The 21682-nt window shown below is 48.4% G+C and overlaps 1 protein-coding gene across 1 annotated transcript in view; it reads left to right on the forward strand.

Moving 5' to 3' along the window:
• Positions 1–21682, forward strand: part of TLL2 (tolloid like 2) — a 119962-nt gene that overhangs the window by 15595 nt on the left and 82685 nt on the right. Inside the window, exon 2 of the mRNA XM_088020098.1 lies at positions 11389–11499. Coding sequence (XP_087876224.1) covers positions 11389–11499 — 111 coding nt within the window. The remainder of the gene's footprint in view (positions 1–11388; positions 11500–21682) is intronic.

Consider the following 21682-nt stretch of genomic DNA (forward strand, 5'->3'; position numbering starts at 1 on the left):
TGGAGAACTCCAAGGAAAACAGAATGAGCAGACACGCGGAGTAATTACTAGGGAAGGAGTAAACTTGAGAGAGGCCACCCTCCCCACCCAGACTGAACCTCTGACTTCATAGGAGAGGGTGTGGCTGTGGCTCACTAGAAGTTGGAGAAGCTCACTGAGGTGCTACAGGAAGAGACTGATGAGTGGGGAGTCGCCCATTGGAGTATGGGCCAAACTCTGAAGGGTGGGCACCCATGGGTCTCCTGAACACTGCTGGCAGCCACTCCGTAGGAACAAGAAAGATGAGACCCCTGGAACTGGGAAGAAAAAATCCCTTCCTCTGGCATTCTCCCTCTAGTGCCCTGTACTGATAAAGCCTCATGCCATGCCAGGTGGCAAAGGAGTAAGTGTTCGAGGGTCCAGCTCCTGCATCACAAAGCATGACACAAAAGTGTAGATTTAGAGCTGAGAGACAATATATTGGTAGCTGGAACATCAGTGACACAAACTAGAAGTTTCTTTCTCACATCCAAGTCTGGAGGTTCTGCAATGCAGGCCCAGCCAGTATGTCTTCTGCTCCGGGAAATCCTCCAGGATACAGTCTCCTTACAGCTTGCCCCTCTGTTCCCCTGAGGTTGAGGCCTGTGTCCTCATGGCCCAAGATGGTAGCCAGAGCTCAAACCATCACAAACACAGTCTAGACATGGGAGACATGGAAAAGAAAGAGGGACTAAGAATGTATGAGAAGAATGTTTGCAGGAGATGCCATTTGCCACGTCAGCTTCTACTATCTCATTGGTCATGTGGCCACAGAGCTACAGGGGAGTCAAGGGGATGTTTCTTTGGGAAGGCCTGGAACTGAAAATCAGAGGTTCCATTCTTATGGAAGAAGGGAGAGAAGGTATTGGTGGACCATAAATGATCTCTGCCACAATAGACTAAACTTGCTGGACCTTTATGAAGAAAATTTAGTCACAGTGATGACAAGCTCATTACTATCACTGATATACAAGGTAAGATCTCAGAGTAAAATCCTGTAGAATGTCAGAGCTAGAAGAAACCACTGGGATTATTTATTCTAAGTTTTTCACATTTTCTGTGAGAACCCTGAGGGCTTGGGGAGGTAGGGCAGTAACTTGTCCGAGGTCACATGAACCGCTGTGGGCAGCTCTGGCCGGGAGGTGGATGCCTGGTCTCCTTTACCTTCTGCCTGCATATGTTTCCACTCTCTGCACTACTTAGGGTCTCCAATGGGCCTTTGTATTCAGAATGAGTCCTGCATAATTGCGCTGGTAACTTGTGGCTCTATGCAAGATCATTCCACAGTGGAGATATTAGGGCTTATGAGATAAGCCTGGTCCTGGAATCAGGCACATAAGATGCAAAATTATAGCCAAAGAAGCTTCTGGCTCTTAGGACCTAAACTGCACCCTTCTCTCCAATACTGAGTGGAGGCCTGTGAGCTCAGGCTGTGGGAACACAGCGCATGTGAGAGGGCAGTAAGTCATATTCTGCTGGAATGAAGCAGCGAAAGTGTGCTCTTAGGCCAAAGTAGCCAATCCTGTTACCAGTCTGAATGCCATTGTCCTATTCAGCTGTGGAAATAACAGAAGGATTTTTCTTAGAACAATGTGAGCCAGGGTTTCAGCAGGAAACAGACTTTACCCCAGATGTTTCAATTGAAGAGACCTTCATGAAGAGACTACTTACAGAGGCAGGGTTAAGGGACAAAGAAGAGCATGAAGCACCCAGAGGCCAGCAAGCCACCCCTGTGGCTGAAGGGACAGGGAGGGGGGCAGTGTTATAGGAGCTGGAATCAAGCAGAAGGGGAAGTGGCTGAGGGATGCACCTGCTGCGAGAGACAGAGCACCAAGCCCGGGGAGAAAGGAGGGAAGAAATGCCTGGATCTCTCCCTCCTCTTCCATCTCATCTGCCAGAGTCTCCTCCTGCTTGAATGCCCCCAGAAGCCAGAGAGCCGGGGGCCATGGAGGATGCAGGCAGGCCACAGGATCAGCCTTCCTGGGCAGGGCAGAGAGGGTGGAGAGTAAGTACAGAAAGAATAACTTTAATCATAGCTCAGGATTTGCTGCAGATATTCTTTTACATGGATGGAAATACTTTTAGTATCTTTAAAACATACATTTGTAAATAGCCAATGTGGGGCACCTAGGATGCCGCTTCTCCCCCATGACAAAGGCAGACCTAGCTAATTGACCATGGTGCTCTTTTCTATGGGCCCAAGAGGTCACCTCGAGGTGCTCCAAGAAACATGACCAATATAGTGGGCTTGGTGCATCAGATGAAACCTATTTGGAACTATAAAACTTAAATAACCTTGCCAATATGGCCTACCTTCCTGCTCTTGCCAATCTGGTGGATAATCCTTTCTTTCTGGGAGATAGCCGAGCAGGTATTTCTTAAGCCAAGTGAGTCCTGCATGGAAAGCTCAGATGTGGCATGGCTCCGAAATGCGCTGGTGCGGCCATAGTGTGATGGAGAAGCAGGGGCGAGACAGGAGGCCATATCTGCCTTGAGCAAGGTGGCCACCAGCCCAGGCACCAGCCGGATGCCCTTGGCTCATCTGTAAAATAAGATGGTGCCAAGCGAGGCAGAAGGCAGGGCTGGGTGTGCTCCTGAGGTGGAACCAGCCTTCGGAGCTCAGCCATCTGTATGTGGTGCTCTCCTCGGTCCTGACTGACCTTTAACATGGGGAGAGCCCTATGGATTCTAAGGCCCCAGGGGTGTTTCTCCTGTGTGCTCTCAGATTGCTGAGTTCAGGCTGTAAGTGACTTTGAATAGAAAACCCGTAGCTGGAACCAGTGGATAATAGGTTATGAACGTTGCCAGCATGGTGTAGGGTGTAGATAGCAAATAGGGCCCAGCTCATGTGCCATCTCTATCAATTCATGCTGGCCTCTGAAGCACTGTGTTAGGATAACAGGAGGGCCGTGATTAGGGATATCTGCCCTGGGGGGAGGGGAGCACATGTTTGTTTCATATTTGCCATCCCTGGTGTAAATGGAAAGAGCACTTGTTGAGAGTTGGCAGACATGGCTTCTGGATGTGATATTTTGAGCACATCATCTAACCTTCCAGGACCTGTTTCCTCACATGGAAAAGAAGGACATTGCTTGGATGACTTTTAAACTCTCTCTAGCTTAGAAATTCCATGATTCAGACTAGTTTTTTTTAAAGCATGTGAAACTTGCAATGAATCTGATCCAATTAAAATATTTCCAACTCCCAACTCCTCTCGGCCATATGCTTGAGTAACTAAGCTATCTGTCCCTCATGGGGGCCATTTCCAAGCTTGAGCAGCTGGACACCCTGAGACAGGAGGCCTCCCATACTAAACAGACCCTACTTTTTAATCTCGACCAAAAGATCCAGGAGGCGTGATTCACATCTCGCCCCGTTTCCTCTCCTCTGTCCTCCGAGAGCCCGAACCTCTCCCCTCAGGCTCTGCAAATGCGCCTGAATGCAGAGTCCTGAAATTTAGGTTCATGGTTTCAAAGTTCATGGTCCTGAGAATAAACAAAAAAACTATTGTGGTTGCATAGAGCTGTGGACCCCATTAACACTGCCCCATGAATATTTATAGCGTGAAACTACAAAAGAACATAGAGGCCATATTGTATTTCCTAGAATTTTCTTTCCATGGGGTCCTTTCTCTGTGGGTCACTTTAATGTAAGCTTTGCTTATTTAGTTGCACACTTTAAGCCGATTAACTTTTTACTAAAAAAAAAAAAAAAAAACCCTCCCTGTTTGTTTGTACATACACTCCCTTGACAAAGATTCACAGAGAACTGCTTTAAACCTGTTAAATCCCTCTGCTGGAAACTTGAAGTGAACTAAATGTGTCTCTGGGTAGGATTTCCCTGTAACTGTCCCCGCCTTGGGCCCACGCACCCTACCTCAGCCTGTTTGCTGAGAGGAATTCCCATGTCAGAATGCACCGTATTTAGTTCCTCTGATCATCTCAGCTTCTCTCTAGGCAACTCTTAAACAGAGCATTAGCGCCATCTCCTTCCTGCATGGCTTGTCATTGGGATGATAAAGGGCGGGCCCTGGGTGGAGGGATACAGAAATTGTAGGGAAATCAAACCTTAGCGCTGGAGGGACCTCAGAGGCGGTGGACTCCCCTGGTCTCCAAACTAAAGTGAGCATGAGTCACCTGTCGGGGGTGGGGTGGGGGCATGAGTTTAAAATGTATATTCCTGGAGATTCTGTCCCCAGAGATTCTGATTTCATAGGCCTGGGTTGGGGCCTGGGGTTAGCGTCATATACTCATACACGTTTGCTCTCCTTAGACACTTCGAACCCAAGTGGTTTGTGGACCATGACTTGGGAAGCACTGAGCTGGTTCAGCTGTCTCCTTGTACGGGTGAAAAATGTCACCAAAGGGAAGAGTTATTTGTCCAGCGTCACACACAGCAACCAGACTCCCTCTTTCTGAGTATAGATGATGTCCGTGGCTCCACACTGCTTTAATCTCAGCTGGCGTGTCCTGAGATGCAGCTCTTCGGTGGAACATGTGCGATGAGGTCCCTGTGAGGGAAGCTGATTGAAAACTAGACCACCTCTTAGCTCAGGCCCAAGTTGTAAGTGTAGATATGAAGGTGAGGAAATGGCCTGGTTGGTAGAGGGGTGGGAGAGATAAGCACCTGTGGAAGTCACTCCCATGGGATAATAGATCCAGGTCTCTGCAGGTTTTGGAGTGGGCCCCAGGGTGGACTGGGAAGGTGGGGGGTATCCCCACGCTGTGTCAGGCCCCCTGCGCTTCCCACTCTCAGGGCACCAGGAAACAGAATCCTGGGGAGGGTACGATTGGTGGCAGGGTGATGGCAGAGTCAAAGGGGTCTCCCCCTGACTGGCTGGGCTTCTGCCTGGCTCACGGGCTCCCCAGCTCTGTAGGCCTCCACCCAAGGACTACGTATCACACGCCCAGGATCCTCCCACAACCAGACTTTCGGAATCTCAGGTGGGAAGGGGTGTGCAGAGTACCCTGGCCCACCCCTCCGGCACTCGGTCCCCTGGAAGCACCCTGGCTGGGCTGTTGCAGCCTTGGTCAGTCCAGCAGCTTCTCTGGAAACTGGGCTGTTATTGCTGACCGTGAGATCAGCCCCCACCTGGAGTCCCAATTCAAGAAACGGGGTCCTGTGCAAGGCAGTGAGCTGAGCTCCAAGTTTAGAGCCAAAAGGTCTGATTTCAAGGCCCATCCACTTCTCACAGGTTGTAAATGTGGACTAGTTGTTAACTCCCCTAAGCCTTACTTTCCCCCATAAAATGAGGCTCACGGTCTGGCTAAGCTTTCCCCTGTGACTTCAACGGGGATTGTACATGCCCTCAGTTGTCACGAACACGTTCTGAAGGCCCAGAACATGGCAGGCTCTGAGCTAGGGTCTGGAGTGAGTGGTGGGGAGGGGTGAGTGGTGGAGAGGGTATGGGGTGAGTGGTGGGGAGGAGAGGAGAGTCACAGGGAACTGTAAAGGGCTGAACCAAAGTGAGGGGCTCCTTGTGACTAGCTCCCCCGTAGGTGCTCTAACAGCCCTCGATTCTGTTCCTAGTGTCTGGACCTTTCTTCCCCCTTGCCCAGCCCCTCAGTTCCTGTGGCCTCACATCCTCCCTTGCTCTTGCTGTCATTGGCAGTCCACATGAGTGGGTCCCCCACATCAACCAGGCTCCCCTCTTTGGGCCCCTTCTGCTCCTGTCCTGACACTGCTTTGCTGCTTCTCACCACAGGTCCTTTGCTCATGCTGCTCCTTCAGCCAGCATGCCCTTTGCTCTTGTTGTCCACTTGACAAACTTCTGCTTGTAATTCATCCTCCTACTCAAGTGTCACCCCCTCTGTGAGTCCTTTCCTGATTCTACCCCGCAGGCTAAATTAGTCCCTCCTCTGTAGGCTTCCCTCCCTCATTGAGCAGCCTGGATCATTTCAAGGCAAAGATGGATGGCAGTTGAGAGTGGACTAGAGAGGTGGCCCAGAGCAAATTGCCCAATCGCCTGCTTTTCTCATCCAAAAAATGAGTGTGATGATGTGTGTTGCACAGAGTTGCCGTCGGCAGGGTTAGAGGATTGTAAGAGCTTGGCATCTGGCTGGTGCTTAAGGGGATCAATCCCTTTCTCTTCCGTGCCTTGCTCCTGAGAGAAGAACTGAAACATTAGATTTGGAAGAAAAAGAGAGAGCTGATCCAAGATAAAGGGGATGCGTTGGAAGGGCGTGAGCTCTGTGTCACTGGAAGTGTGTGAGAAGAGGCCATTCAGGCATGAGTGGGTGGGTTGGACCCAGGGACCAGTAGGGCCCCTTCTAGGCCTCGGATTCTATAATTCCTGGGGGATTGCTGAGCAGTGCAACAGTCTCCAAAGGTGTTCCTTAGATCAGGATTCAGTGAAAAGAGAATCCAGGGCAAACCACATTGGGAAAGGCTGCATTCTCTTTCTCTTAGAGACTCGTGGTATTTGTTAGGGTTGTAAAGGCTCTGAGAAGTCCTGCAGTAAGGAAAGCTATTTAATGCCACATTTCTTATTAGAATGTGAAACTTTGGTAAGAGTGGCTTGGTCAGGGAGAAATCTGGCTTGGGAATCTGGGAGGCCTTGGCTAGCTTAAAACGTCTGTGAAGCCTCTTCCTGATTGCATGACCTTGGCCGAGTCTTATCTCCTCTCTGGTCCTTCATTTGAGGTTGACAGATAGAATGCATTTGGCCTGGTATCCGAGACAGAGTGCTGTATGCTTCTGTTGTAGATGGGAAAGGACAGGCAGGGCAAGATGCTGTGAGAATCCTGGGATGGGAGCCTCTCCCTACAAGGCTGACTCATGGTCATCTTTTGAAGCCTTGAGGGTCAGGCATACACATGGGATCAGATAGGGAACATAACATTATAGCTACTCATCGTTATTATTACAGTAGTCTGCTGGAGCTGGTTCTCACCTGCAAGCTTGTGAGAGCCCATGGTACACTCTTTTTCCCAACACCATGTTCTGCCACCTCGAAATCCGCCATCGTGGGAGTTACACCAGGGATATCCGCAAACGCTACAAACCAGGCTCTCCCCTCCCCTAGCCAATCGTTAATTATCAGCACATCACTGATTAGATATCATTAGAAAGTATTTCTTTAAAATTAGTCTCCTTTTATATTTGCAAATTTCTTATTTAAAACTGGACCTGACTACTTTAAAGATTTCTATTTTTGGATTCTGAAAAGCATTTTTCCTATTGTATTTCATAATCTATTCCCGACAGAGTTACTAGCCAGAGCTTCCTAACAAAACACCACCTTGTGACAACTCCCTAAATTGCAGGTTGGAGTTCAGTGGGGTCCGCCGAGACTGAAGCCCATGGCATTTTCACTGATGGGCATTTTAGATGCTTCCTCTGGCCTATCTTTTCAAGTTCTCTATGTGCCCCCAGGGGCATGGTTGATGGAGGCAAAATCTCTGGCGCCTTGGGTCTGTGCTTCTCAGACTTCAGTGTGCATGCGCTCTCCCCGGGAATCTTGTTCACATGCAGCTTCTGATTCAACAGGTCTGGTGTGGGTCCTGCGATCTTATATTTCTATGGAGCTCTGAGATGCTGCTCCTTGTCTGTGGATTACACTTTAGTAGCCGGGGTTGGTGGGGGAAAGAGAAAGGAACCCTCCCAGAGCTTCTCTTAGGAGATTGCCAGAGGCCATGTTTTTGCCTTTTGGTAAGAATTCAATAGCTGTGTGTTTTGAATCCATAGACTTATTAGCTCATTTGATTCTAAATATTGTTCTGGCAATTTGTTGATTTAATTTTTAAATTTTAATATATTTTTTACTTATTTGGAATTTATTCTGGTGTAGTGTAAGTTCAAAGCCAACCTGATTTTTCCTCGAATAGCTAACCTATTTGTCTCAACATAATTCATTGATTAGTCCCCCTCTTTCCACAAATTTGTGAGACCTCCTCATATATGAATTTTCTTATATAGCCTAGGGATTGCTTCCAGACTATTTTATGTTGCAGGGTTGTTGTAGCTTTATAACATATTTATAACATGCATTTTTATGACATATATGTTATAACATGTAACATATTAATTAGTCCAATGAAGCCAGTCTTCCTTTAGTACTCTTTCTTGACTGTTAACACCTAATTATGCAGATGAACTTTAATATCATTTTGTCAATAATAAAAGCATTATTGGAATTTTGATTGAAGCATATTAAACCTACGCATTAATTTGAAAAGAATGAACGTTTCAGGAACATAGTATGTTTTTCTTTTCATGTCAGTCACTTTTTATAGCTTTTAGTAGGATTTTACGTTCTTGACATAGTATGACACTTTTTGTATCGAGGTTATTCCTAGATATGTGTTGCTTTTTGCTGCTATTTTAAATATAATTTATTATTTTATTTTATATTATGTTATGTATACCATATACAATTTTAGTTTATATTGTTTATATTGTATTCATAATATAGCCATTAGCCACATGTAGCAATTTAAATTTTAATTACAATAAAATAAAACGTAAAATTCAATTCCTCAGTTACACCAGCCACATTTCGAGTGCCCAGTAACCACATGTAGTAATTGGCTACCATATTGCAGAAATGGCTACCATCTTTGCAGAAAATACTATTGCACAGTGGTGTAGTGCTAATTGTTGATCCATCATTTTTTCTTATGTGTTGTGACAGTATCTTATTTTATTTGGGAACGCTTTTCAATTTGTTCTTTTCGATTTCTAAGGAGAGCATTGCTTTTATACCAGACCTCTGATTTCTTTTCTACAGCAGTATCACCCTGATTCTCTTCCTAAAGATGAAAGCAGGGACCGCAAACACACCCTGGAGGATTGCCACTCCCACACTTGCCCATGGCAGACATCACTAATCAATCCCAGCACTCTTTGCTGTTCCCTGAACTATTGTTTTTGAAACTTACATCTTAGAGCTCTGCTCTTCTCTGGCTCCAGAGATGGACTAGGATGCACTGGCAGGCCACGAGGTGTCTTCCCCATGTGTGCTCTCCAGGGGAGGGCTCTGATTACACCTCCTGTGAGTAGTTCTCCGATCATCTTTCCTCCATGGCCCTCCATGGCGCCATGGGGGGGGGGTGGTCTGTCTTTTCTTTTCCATTATTCTCATTGGCCATATCTGAAGAGGACGTCTTTTTCAGCCCACTTCCTTCCCCATAGAAGGTTGGGGGCTCAAGGATCATTTGGGGTCATTTTAAGTCTCAAAGAGTTGCAGTCTCCTGCAGGCCGTGCTAGTAGCTCTTCTGGCACATGCTTTTCTGAAATGTTAGTCATCTTCCTGTTTGATTCAGCTGCAGGTGGGGTGGTCACATCACGGTTGTTTTCTAGACATGCCTCTCTCTCTCTCTCTGGACTTAGTTGCTGGCACCTGGCATTTGCTAGGCCTCTCTGAGGGAACCATGCTTTTGGTCTCCTGTCCCTCTCCATTCTTCTCCCACTGAAGGAATGTATTGGGCACCATCTTGACTGGTCCTTGCCATAAAGTTGAGTGGTTTATTTTTTCTCACACAGATTTCTTGTATAATTTACATACTGTATAATTCACCACTGTAAGTGTACAATTCAGTGATTTTAGTAAATTCATAGTTGTGCAACCATCACCACAATTAAATTATAGAACATTTCCACCACCGGGGAAAGCTCCCTTGTGCTCATTGATAGCCGAATCTCAGTCCTGCCCCCAACCGTAGCAATCACTAATCTTTCTAGCTCTATAAATTAGCCTTTTCTAGACATTTAATATAAATGGAATCATGTAACATGTAGTCTTTCGCATCTAGCCTCTTTCACTTAGCATGATGTTTTTGAGACTCATACATGTAGTCCGTACATACGTGTGTCATACATGTGTCAAAAGTTTGTTCTTTTTAATTGCTAAATAGCTTACTATTTTATAGATATACCACATTTTGTTTATGTGTTCAACAGCTGATAGACATTTGTGTTGTTTTCAAGTTTGGGGCTATTATGAATAAGGTTGCTGTAAACATTTGAGTTTATGTCTATGTGAACATATCTTTTCATTTCTCTTGGGAAGATTTCCTAGGAGTGGAATTGCTGGATCATATGATTATATTTAACTTTTTAGGAAACTTTCAGATTTTAAGATTATGTTTTTAAGATCATGTTCAACTTTTTAGGAAACTGCCAAATGATTTTCCATAGGTAGTATACCATCTTATCTTCCAACTAGCAATGGGTGAGAGTTCCCATTTCTCCACACCACAAAGTTAAGTTTTAATTAGCCTCTGTTACTCAAAGGCCCTCTCAGTTTTTCTTTAATTGCTTAGTGATGAGAATAGGTTGGCTCTTCTTGAATTTCTGGACTCTCTCCATGCCTTTACATTCCCACTATAAATTGCCCAGTTCTCTATAAAACCCTTTTCTTTCTTGCAGTACCTTATCAAACACAGCTAATAGCAACCAAGGCGTGCTATTAACATTCTGACTCTCAATCTCTTCACTTAAAGCCATAGCACATTCAGCTTATCCTCTGCCTTCCAAGTGAATACAGGCCAATATTTTTACCAGGTACCTCATCACTGCATAACATAGTTCACCTCCTTCCAGGCTTCAGTAACAGTTTCCTTGACACCCACTGCCTTGCCCAAACACAACAGATTTTTGTTATAGCAGCATACTACTTCTGATAGCAATTTCTGTATTTGTCAGGATAAACACATTTGTCTGTGTTCTAGTAACAAATAGCCCCAAATCTCAGAGACTTGTAAAACTAGCAGGTGTTATTCTCCTCATTCACGCTACATATCCATCCTGGTCAGCCATACCTTTGCTCCACATCATATTTACTCTAGAGCCCAGAGTGATAGAGTCGCCCCTATCTAGAACATTGCTTGTCTTTTGGGAAAGGAAAAAGAGGACATATGCGCTAACTCTTAGGGCTTTCTCTCACATTTATTTATCAGAGCAGGTGAAGTGGCCGATTCTGACATTAATGGGGCAAAGAAATATAATCTTCCCCCAGGGAAGGGCAGCAAATATTGTGAACAGTAGTATCATTTATCACATTATGCTTTTCTTTTTTATCCTGGGGACTCTGGAGAAGAAAGAAACAGCTATCTCTATGTGGTGGTTTTGCCCAGAGCTGCTTACAGCTCGAGTAAGACAGGGTGCCCTTTCAAAATACCTTACAGACCTAGGCCTTGATGGGGATGGTGGTTGGCTCCAGCCCTGTGGCTCTGATAAACAGAATTGTTATACGCCATTCTTCTGTCTCTGCCAGCCCGCTGTGTTAGGTTCAGGGAGAGATTTGATTGGATGGATTGTCATTTCTAGAGTTTGCTACCCAACATCTAATGTCCTCTGGGGCATTAATAAATCCATCTCTTTTTCTGATCTCCAGCCTAAATGGATCCATTTATGTTTTTTTCTCTCCAGCTGTCTTTTGGGGAGACATTGCCTTAGATGAAGAGGATCTGAAGTTATTTCACATCGACAAAGCCAGAGACTGGATCAAGCAGTCAGCAGAGGAAGGGGGACATAGCACCGGTAAGCACTGTGTCCCCCGTTTTTCTTTCTCTGGGGAGAGGGGTCAGGGACTCTGGCAAGTGTGGGTGTGGACCATGACACATCAGTGTTTGACCTGTCAGTCCCATGCCCGCCTGTCTGTGGGAAACCAGAGGGCTCACTCTTTCTGCACTGCAGGCTGTGGAGCTGGAGCCTCCAGGGTTGCTGATCCTTGTAAGAAAATCTCCATTTGCCTCTTTATCTGAAGGTTCAGACTTGAGCTCAGTGTGGGTTCTCAGGACGTTGGCCCCTGGGTGGGTTCCACACTTCCCAGACTAGAGAGAATTCCTCCGTGGGCTCCATCTCGGGCATGTCTGTGGATGATGCTAATAACGCTCAGCACTAGGAAAGATGTTTGCTCACGGGGCGCTGTGCACTTGTTTTGCAGTCAAACCAGGAAACGGATGGGACTTCAGACTTTGATTACTCTTCTTCCTCCTTGCCTCCACCCTGGGGTGAATAGTAGTGGGACTAGTCTCTTGAGTCCTACGCCCCCGCCCCGGGCTCAGACGCCTCAGCTCTGGGGAATCCCCATTCTTAGCAGCAGCAAAGGGGCTGCCCTGTGAGGTGGCCGGGCCGGTGCGGCTCACCATGGCTGGCTGTTTGGTGCCCAGGGCTCACATATGCCCGAGGCTACACTGCCCCTGCTACCTGCTGCCCCTGCCCACACCCTCTTTTCCTTTCTTTGGAGACTTTTAAAAACTTATTGTGCTATGAACGCAAGAGATTTGCTCTCTTAACAAATTTTTAAGTGCACAAATAGTATTATAAACTATAGGCTCAGGGTGGTGTGGCAGACCTCCAGAACTTATTCCTCTTGTGTAATTGAGCTTTGTACCCTTTTTTGGGGCACCTGTGGTGGCCAAGTGCAGTGCTGGAAAAAGAGGAGTAAGATGGGACCCCTGCCTTAAGGGAGACCATTCCTGCCAGGCAGACACGGTTTAGACCTGGGCAAGCTCTTTATCATCTCCAAGGTTCAGTTTTCCTATCTGCAAAATGGGGATGAAACCATCCCTCACGCCACAGGGGGTTGGGAGGATCAAGTCCCAGGGTAATGGGCTAGCCTGGTGCCTGGCACATAGCAAGTTCTCGGGCAACGGCAGACATTATCACTGAGGTGCTCCTCTCTAGTGGAATGAAATTGACAGGTGAAGAGATAAACTGCAGTTCCTCATGGCAAGGGCTGTAATGAACCAAGAGAAGTGGGAAGAGAGGAGAGTGAGGGGAAGAAGGCTACACAGGGGAGCCAGGAAAGCCATTGTGGGAATGGACACCCTTGCATCGTGTCTTGAAAGATGAGAATGAGTCCTTGAAGTAAAGAATTGAGAAAACACATTTCAGGCAGTGGGGAAGCCACACGGGGAGTATGAGAGCGCCTGTCTTTACTCGGGGAGCCTCAGAAAGGGGCGAGTCACTGGAGGGTGGCTCTTTGGGGTAGGCTGTGGTAGAGAGATGCACCCGCCGAGGTTGGTGGGGGTAGATGGTGAGGGTGCCTGTTAGAGGGGTGGGTGGGAATGTGTCCAGAGTAAGGGGGCAGCTCCCACGGCTCATGAGGAATCTGAGCAGCTCCAGGGACTGGGCCAAGTCCAAGAACCCCCCAGGGGCTGGGGGATGAGGGGAGAGCAAGAAGGCAAAGGTTGTCAGGAGGTCAGAGGGACCCTACTGCCAAGGGTTGGGAGGAAGGAGGAACAGTTCAGCCCTTTAGAGCTTCTTTTTGGTGTCTGGTTCTAGAACTATAATTTCTTAGGAGTTTTGAGGCCTCTCGTGTGTGGTTTGGATAGTCTGTTTGAATTCTAAATGGTTTTTTACAAGGCAAATTATTTTTCACACCAATATATATAACCTTAATGGAGCTCTAACAAAAGGAAGCGTCTCTTCATAATTCTACCACTCCAGCTAACCAGTTCTTACCTGGAGGCCTAGAGAAGTTGACCTGATTGTAATCTCTGTGTGGTTAAAATTTTTTAAAACTTTTTTTTTTTTTGCAATATTACTTAAAAGTTGCAAACTTCACATATCTCCAGTATACGGGATGATGGAACTTCTGCATATGTCCACATAAACCCCACCCAAACCAAGGCATGGAACATTTCCGGAACCATAGACACTCCCTTGTGCCCCCATCTAGTCAATACCCATTCCACAGCAGCCACAGACTCATTTTACCTGCAGAAATAGCATCACACAGCATGTATTCTTTGTGTCTGTCTTATTTCACTCAGCTTTTTGACCTTGTTGAGTGAAGTAGTTCGTTCTCTCTCGTTGTTGTGTGGTATTCTCTCGTGTGTTCAAATGCTAGCGTGGTCATCCTTCTATTAACGGACATTTAGACCATTCACAGTTTTGGGCTATGATCAATAAAGCTGCTACCGATGTTCTTATACATACCTTTTGGTGGACACAAACTCTCATTTCCATCGGGCAACCAGGAGTGGGATTGCTGGGTCATAGACTACGTAAGTTCAGCTTTAGTAAATACTGTCTGTTCCCCCGAAGACGTTGCACCAATTTACATTCTATGTGGGTGCGTACTGATTTCGAAGGCAGGAGTGGTGTCCGTGCAAGATCCAATGAGGACTTCGGGGGCTGGGGCATGGTCTCTCTGGCCTGGGGACCCTTCTCCCATACTTTGGACCAGCACAGCAGTGAGTTGGTGCTCATCCACCAACACGAACGTTCAGGGTCACCCCAATCAGTGATCCTTGTGTTGTCCTTGGGGGACCCGCCATGGCACAGCATGGGGCTTGGCAGATGTGAGTGGGAGACCCCAGAGAGAGGCTGGGAGTGGCCAGCCACCATGCCAGCTGTAGGCGAGCTCCTGGAGAGGCGCCTGCTCAGAAGGTTGCCTCAGGATGCTGCAATGAAGGGAAGCCTAGCAGCCCTGCCTTCTCCTCCCTCCTGGCACTCCCCCAAGGCCAACATGGTCAGCCTCTGGTCTAAGAACTTGAGTCTTCTCTTTCCTTCCTCCTTGTGAACTAGGAGAGGACAGAGACCACATCACATTTGTCTTTGGATCCCTTTGGAGGTGACCCAGTCTCCTGTACGTACAAGGCACTGGCCAACGTGGGTGGAGAGGAAGAAGGAAGGGGCTGGCAGAGATTGGCAGAGCCTGGAACCGTCTCCCATGGGCCTCAATGATCAAGAGCTCCAACAGGGCTTTGCTTCCAGGAGAGTGGTTAAAGCACTGGTTATAGTCACGGGTTTTAGGATCAGACTGTCTGGGTTTGGATCCTTGAGCTGGGCCTCAGTTTCTTCATCTGTCAAAAGGGAATAGTGATGTTATAAGAACAAAAAGAATACATATAAAGTGCTTAGCACGGTGCCTGGCTAATAATAAGTGCTCAATAAATATCAGCTCTGCCACCTCCTCGTTATTATTAGTAGTAGTGTCTGCAGAAAGCACTGACCTGGGAGGGTTTAGGCTAACATGGAGAATGAGAGAAATTTGCCGGGTGTGCTGGAGGGAACATTGGTAGCTTGGGTTTGAGGGCTTTGAAACATACACCTACCTGGTATTTCCTCCTTCCCAAGCTCAGAATGTTGTTTTCTTTCTTTTTTTTTTTCTGGTGTGCTTTTTATGGCGGAGTGATTTTTATCCTGATCGCTTTTCTCTGTGGGCCAATAGTACTTTGCATCTATCTAGAATAGTTATTTTATTTTCGGAATGAGAATATTTTTATTGTTTTGGCTGATGAAACTAATACTGCCAGTTGTTTAAAAAAAAAAAAAGTCCAGTAGCTCAAAATTGGACAAAGTAGAAAGTAAAAATCTCCTGTTCTCCCAGCCCCAGGGATCCGTGTCATTATCTGTTTGCTGGATTCCTTCCAGCCTCACTGGGCTCAGGCTGTGGGCATACAGATATTTTTAAAACATAGAAGGGATTTTTCTCAACACCTTCTCGTGCAATCTGCGTCTTTCAGTTAACACCACCTCATAGACATCTTTTCATGCAGTACATTGTAGTCTATCACACTTAATGCACAACTGTGCCATAATTCATCAAACTAATCCCATACAGGTGGACATGAAGAGTGTTTCCCTTTTCTTCCTGTAATTTTTTCCTTTTAGAAACAATGGTGCTATGAACAACTTTGTGCATTGATCCTTAAACATTTGCTTTGATTAAAAAATAAAAAGGAACCACATCCTTACTCAGCCTTCCTGCTTCCAAATGTGTGAAAGGATGTATTCTTAGATTTAGGTTATTTCATTTCCAAGCTTTGGTTAGTGCCCCTATGTTCCAGGGGAGGGAAGGAAGTTCAAGGAGGGGGCACTGAATCCCTGGAGGAGGATCCGAGTGGAGAGGGCACAGAACCCTGAAGTGCAGCCCCAGCGGCCTTCTTTCCCTGGTTCCTCCTGTGAGTTTGGAGCTGCTTTCTTGGCTGCCGAATGAAACAATATCATTGCCCCAGAAGTGACCAAGGTGGCCTCATTCCCTAGATATGTCCAATGTCCGAAATTCAGTGAGTGGGAGAACCAGCTTTCCCAGCTCCCGTGTGGCCCTCTGCTGGGCCAGCCTGTCTGCATGTTGCCAATTAGAAGGAACAGAGAACAGCAGAGGTGCGTGTAATCGTTCCTTTGCCATCCCTTGGAAAGTAGGCTGCAGCCTCTCTGGGCCAAAGGGTGAGCAAAGGTTTGTGCCTGGGTTGGTTTATGAGCCCACCTGGGGTGCTGCACAGGCCACAGAAAAAAGCTGCTGGGACCCCAAACAGGGAGCATCCTTGGCATTCACTTAGAGGAATCAGTCTCCCTGCCTCTAGTCCCTCCTTCCCCATCCTGCTTCCAGGTGATCTTCCTGGCCCTGGCCTGGCAACCACTGGACTGGGGGGAATAATGTCCCCCCAGACTCATGTCTACCTGGAACCTCAGAATGTGACCTTAATGTGGAACTAGAGGATTTACAGATGTAATTAGTTACGGGTCTTGAGATGAGCCCTAAATCCAGTGATGGGAGTCTTTCTAAGAAGCGGAGAGCACACAGACAGGGCGAGGAGGGAGGAAGAGGGCGTGTGAGGGGAGCAGCGGAGACTGGAGCGAAGCATCTACGAGCCTGGGAAGGGCCAGGATTGCCCGAGCTGCCCCGGGTTGGCAGGGGGGTGAGGAAGGCTCCTTCCCTAGAGCCTTCAGAGGGAGCATGGCTCTGCCAACACCTTGATTTCAGATTGCTAGCCCTCAGAACTCGGAGAGAATGGATTTCTGTTGTTTCAAGCCACCCACCCTGTGGTACTTTGTTAGAGCAGTCCTGGGAGACCCACACAACAGCTACACTGCTTAAAACCCTTGGTGGCTCCCTATCACTTAGCAGAAACACCCCTGAGTCTGACCTTGGTTTGGGCTGTCTGCGCTCTGTCTACAACCTACATATCCAGCCCCCTTCCCTCTCCTTGTCCTCCAGCCAGACAGAATGACACTGTGTCTGTACAAGCCCGCAGTTTCTCTCCTTTCAGCCTTCCGTTCCAACCGCACCCTCTGTTGCAGGTCCCCTTTCTGCAGAGAGAGCACTGAATGCCCAGAGAAAGCCAACGACTCCTCCAGGGCCCTACAACTGGTGTGCTCTCACGACGCAACTTGCTCAGCATGGCTGCCAGCTTGGAAGGCCACCTGGGTTGACAGTGCTGTGAAAATTAGCCTCCTGTTGTGCTTGAGATGCAAAGAGCTCTATTTTCTCCCCAGTTTCAGACAGGCCCTGGCCCTGCCGTGGGAGCTACCAGGGGAAGTGGCAGCGGCATTTTGGCTGTGTGCGGGGCAAGGAGGCGAGAGGGCATTCTTTGGGGAGAGAAAGTCCTTCTGTGTGCATTTTATTTGCAGAAAGAAGAATGGGAGCTCAGAGCAGCCGTGGGCCAAGCTGTTCTATGAATGGGACCCTTGAATTAACATTGCAGAGTCTCCTAAAGCAGCTAATCGGATTAGCTGTGTAGTGAAGGAAGTACTTAGCGGGACCCACACGCAGGCACACACACACTCTCCGACCGTCTTGCGTCCTCTTTGATGGGGTGGGGCAGAGCCCGAGAGCCCCGTTCCCGAGGCCCGAGCCACCTCTTCTGCTAACTACACAAGGTGCAGGGCGATGTGGTTGATGTTTTGGACTTCTGTTTGTTTGTATCTTCCCTAAAGAGTCCAGAGGACGCCAGTGCTGCACATTCTCATCTTCGCAAATGTCTGGAAACCTGGAGACAACGTCTCGCCTCACCGTTACCTCCACCCGGATGATGGATCTGATTTCTTGGGCTTTGTCATGAGGACTTGGAAAGGGGAGATGGTTGTAATGACCCGTTGGCTCTGATGGAAGCTGATGGCCCCATCTTGTCTATTCTGAGCCCCTGGGCCATGTCCAGCTCTCTTTAAGACACCGACCTACCTCTAAATCCTCAGTTCCTAAATTCCTGCCAGATGTGTGAGCATCTGCATAAGCCCAGCAGTTTTGGCTCCTGAGTTCAAAAGAATGAAATAGCAGGCGTGAAGGACGTAGGTTTGGGTACCTTGCCTCCCTTCTCTGGGCCTCCTCTCTGAACCATGAGGGCCCTTCCACCTGGCAGACCCTTCAGCTCCTAGAGTTCCTTTTCTCACTCTGCCCATGACTTGGAGTGGCACACATTGCCGTCACCTGGTCTCAGTGCGCCCACTGAATAGCCGCATGAGATGTTCTTCTTATGTGGACATCCGGACCTTGCAGAACTGCAGTGTGGAAAGGCTTGGGTGGTGGAGTCAGGTGAGCCTCGGTTTTCCTCTCCGGCTCTGTATTGATTAGCTGGGGGGGTCAGGGTGACTCATCCCTTATCTGTAAAATGGGCTATTAATGCCTGTCTTGCAGGGGGATTGAAAGGCGGGATAGGGAAAGCACTTACACCAGGGTCTGACACCAGGCAGGTGCCCAATAGTCATAGCCACCGTGGCTGCCCTTGTGCGGGCTCCTGTCTGGCCCACCGCTGTGTCTCAGACTCCACATCCCCCTTATGCCCCCGAATTCCCTTTCATTGCTGTACGTACTCTGCAGCACCCTCCCTGGGGTCTCTGGAGCTGGGCCGGCAGCACTGGGATCTGACCCACCCACGGGACATCTCTGTCAATTCCCTAGCCTTCCCTGGTCCTCCTGAGTCAAACTCTAGGATCTCACAGTTGGCCAGAGAGAGACCTGAAAATGGATTGGATGCCGGCAGCAACAACAAAGAGAATAATACTAACTAGCATTTGCTGTACGCTGCGTATGTCTTACGGACTCTCAACACATGGTCTCATTTAACCGTCCCACAGCGGTTCTAGGTGGTAGGTACTGTTGGTGTAGACACGAAGGCTAATGTTCAGAGAGGTATGTAACTAACTCTAATACAGCGGATTACTGGCAGGGCCCAGATTAGGACTTAACTCTCAGGTCAAAGGCCCTACTTTTAGCCCCTACCCTCCATTGCTTCTAGGAACAGCTGCTGGCATCACCACTAACACTGTCGCCTTGAGCCACTCGATCTCCCCATCAGCACCCTTGAGAGGCGATAGGGAAAGACATGGAAGAGTTCCATGCGCCATTGGGGCTGCACCTCATCGTGCCCTCCCTGTTGTGTCAGGTCACTTTCAGGGTGTGCCTTGCTGGATCCCCCAGCCTGTCCCAGCTGTGACTCGTCTTTGGTCTTGGCTTGTCTTCTTTTGTTCCAGCATCAGGCTTGGCACATGAAAGATGCCAGACAAACGCTTGTGGTCTGTGGATGGGGCCACGAGCCTCAGGAATGCTTGGTGGCCTCCATGCTTCCCGGCTCCTCTGCTCCCTCCAGAGGTCAGTTGGGGTTAGGACTGCACCCGAATGTGGGGTGCCAGCAATGAAAGAAATGCTTAGGGGGTGGTGGCCTCGGGCTGGGCAAGCCCCGATCACCTTGCAGGAAGTGCCCAAAAAGGGCATCATTTAGCCATGTGGCCAAAAGCTTTCTTTACTGGGCCCCTCACATAGATTCCCAGATGGAAATGCGGTCTTTTCCATGCCAGAGAGGGTGTGCTGGCATTCTGCTCACCCCTCCAGGGCTCCTTCCATCCCTTCTCCCCCAAGACCTGCAGCCCCTCCCCTGCCCTCCCCAGCCAACTGCTCCCATCATCCCTGCCCTCCTCTGAGAATTCTCCTTGGCTCCTGTGGTGTAGAACTTGATTTTTACTTGCTGAACTCCTACTCAGGCATGTGTCTGCCTCACAGCTCTGCTGACCCTCTGACACCAGCGTTCTCTCCCTCCCTCCTTCCTTCAAGTAATAACAGATGCTAATTGGGGACCTCTTCTGTGCTGAGCACCGAGGATACCCACTTTCTCTCCTGCCATGCAAGAGATGGAGCTTTAATGATGCATGTGATTATGGTCATGTTTTAGAGTAGGGGAGGAATGGGGCAGCCTGGAGGGGGTGGGACCTGGGATCCAAAGCCCCTGCTGGTGTAGGGCAGCCACCAACCCCCCAGAGGAGGTGTGATCCAGGAGGCAGAGGGAAGGCCCCAGGTGACAGCTGTCATCCAGGCAGGAGTTGGTGTTGGAGATCCAGCCTGGGGCACGGGGCCTGCCAGGGGGCAAAGCAGGGCCACCAGGAGGGCAAGAGGCAAATAGCATCAGAAGGACCTTTAGTCAAACTCACAGGAAGTTCCAGTTTTGTGCTGCGAGCTTAGGAGGACAAGGCAAGGACCCCCAATCCTTCCGGGGCATGGGTATTAGGGAGGACAATAAGCTGGCGACTTGGCCTGAGAGAATAAAATGAAGACAAGGGTCAGAAATTAGGCAGGAGCACACGGATCCAAAGGTGAAGTGCTTCTGAGACACTCCCATTTGAGCCTAAACTCCCTATATCTACCTTCACCGCTGCCCCCCCCAACTGCCTGACTTGGGACAGGGCTGGCCACAGTGTAGGGCAGGCTGAGCCCACAGACTGCAGTCGGCAGCCGGGAAGGGGAGAACAGTGGGGCAGGAATTGGGCAAGGCCTGGCAGCTATTCTGCCCATAAAATTTTCAATTTAGTAGGATAATTTGAGATGATAAAGAGGCATCTGATAAAATGCACATCTGTTCTTTGGGAAGGAAAAAAGAATGCAACATAAGGATTCTATCATCTCATTCCCTGGGGTCTCATTCAGAGGCTGATTTATACCTTGGATTGAAGCCAGAGTTCGCTGTGAACTTGAAGTGTTGGGAAAAGTAAATTCACCTTTAGGTTGATTTTTGTTATGACTGCATTTCTCAGAATTTGGGGACACTGGGAGGGAAGTCCACTTGGAGCCACAATGGGGTGCAGAGCTGGGTCGGGGGGGTGACCTCCCTTGGGCATTTGTCCAGGGAGCTCCAATCCTGGGCCCCTCATGGACCTCGAATCCGGGAGCCTGAGTCAAAATTGGGAGATTAGCTTGAGAAGCCCGGACAAACAAGATTTAGCACCTGGCATTGTAGGCCAAGTTCTCTCCATTTCAGCTTACAGAATCAAGATAGCTCAAGTAAAGAATTTACTTAAGAATATATTCTCAGGGCCACCTACCGACAGAAACAGAGAAGAGCCAGCCTCTTGGGGACTGGACTAGGAATTGGAGAGAAAGGAGCAAAGCTGGCTTCTCTTCTCAGGGGCCACACAGTGCCTTATTTTTGCTTTTGCCTCTTCTTGCCCCTGACCCATCATGGCGGCCATGCCTGAGTTGCCATCATGATCCTCAACTCGAGGGTCCTCCTTTGGCTGCCTGCAGTGCCTCCCTAGGTAGGGTGCTGTGGAAGTCCTAAGAGTAGCAGGAATCTCCCAAGGAGAGAATATAAAGTGAGCTGACCAGAGGGCTGACAACAGAGCCCCAAGGGGGTAGGTGGAGGAAGAAACTTATGATGGAAGCAGGTGGGTCTGTGTCTGTGGCTCTGAGAAGAATGAATGATGGAGCAGCCTCCGCTTTGAGGAGGTGATGGGTGAGTGAGGACCCTTTGAGGAGGTGATGGGTGAATGAAGACCCCCAGGGGTGGAGCTGTGGAGGCAGTCCCTTTTGGGTTAACTTGGTCTTGGGCCACACCTGGTAACCTCACACCCACTTTGCCATTGCTATTATTTCCATGAGAAAATACTTTCTGGGTTCCCATCAGCCATCTTAATACATGGGATCTGGGAACACAGCCTCATGAGAGCTGGGGATTGCCTGTATCAGAGGAGGACCCAATCATTGCCCCTCGGTTTTGTCTAA

The sequence above is a fragment of the Eumetopias jubatus genome, unplaced genomic scaffold, assembly GCF_037043125.1.
Source record: "Eumetopias jubatus isolate StellerSeaLion01/CBP00866 unplaced genomic scaffold, mEumJub1_p1.0 scaffold_17, whole genome shotgun sequence".
NCBI lineage: Eukaryota > Metazoa > Chordata > Mammalia > Carnivora > Otariidae > Eumetopias > Eumetopias jubatus.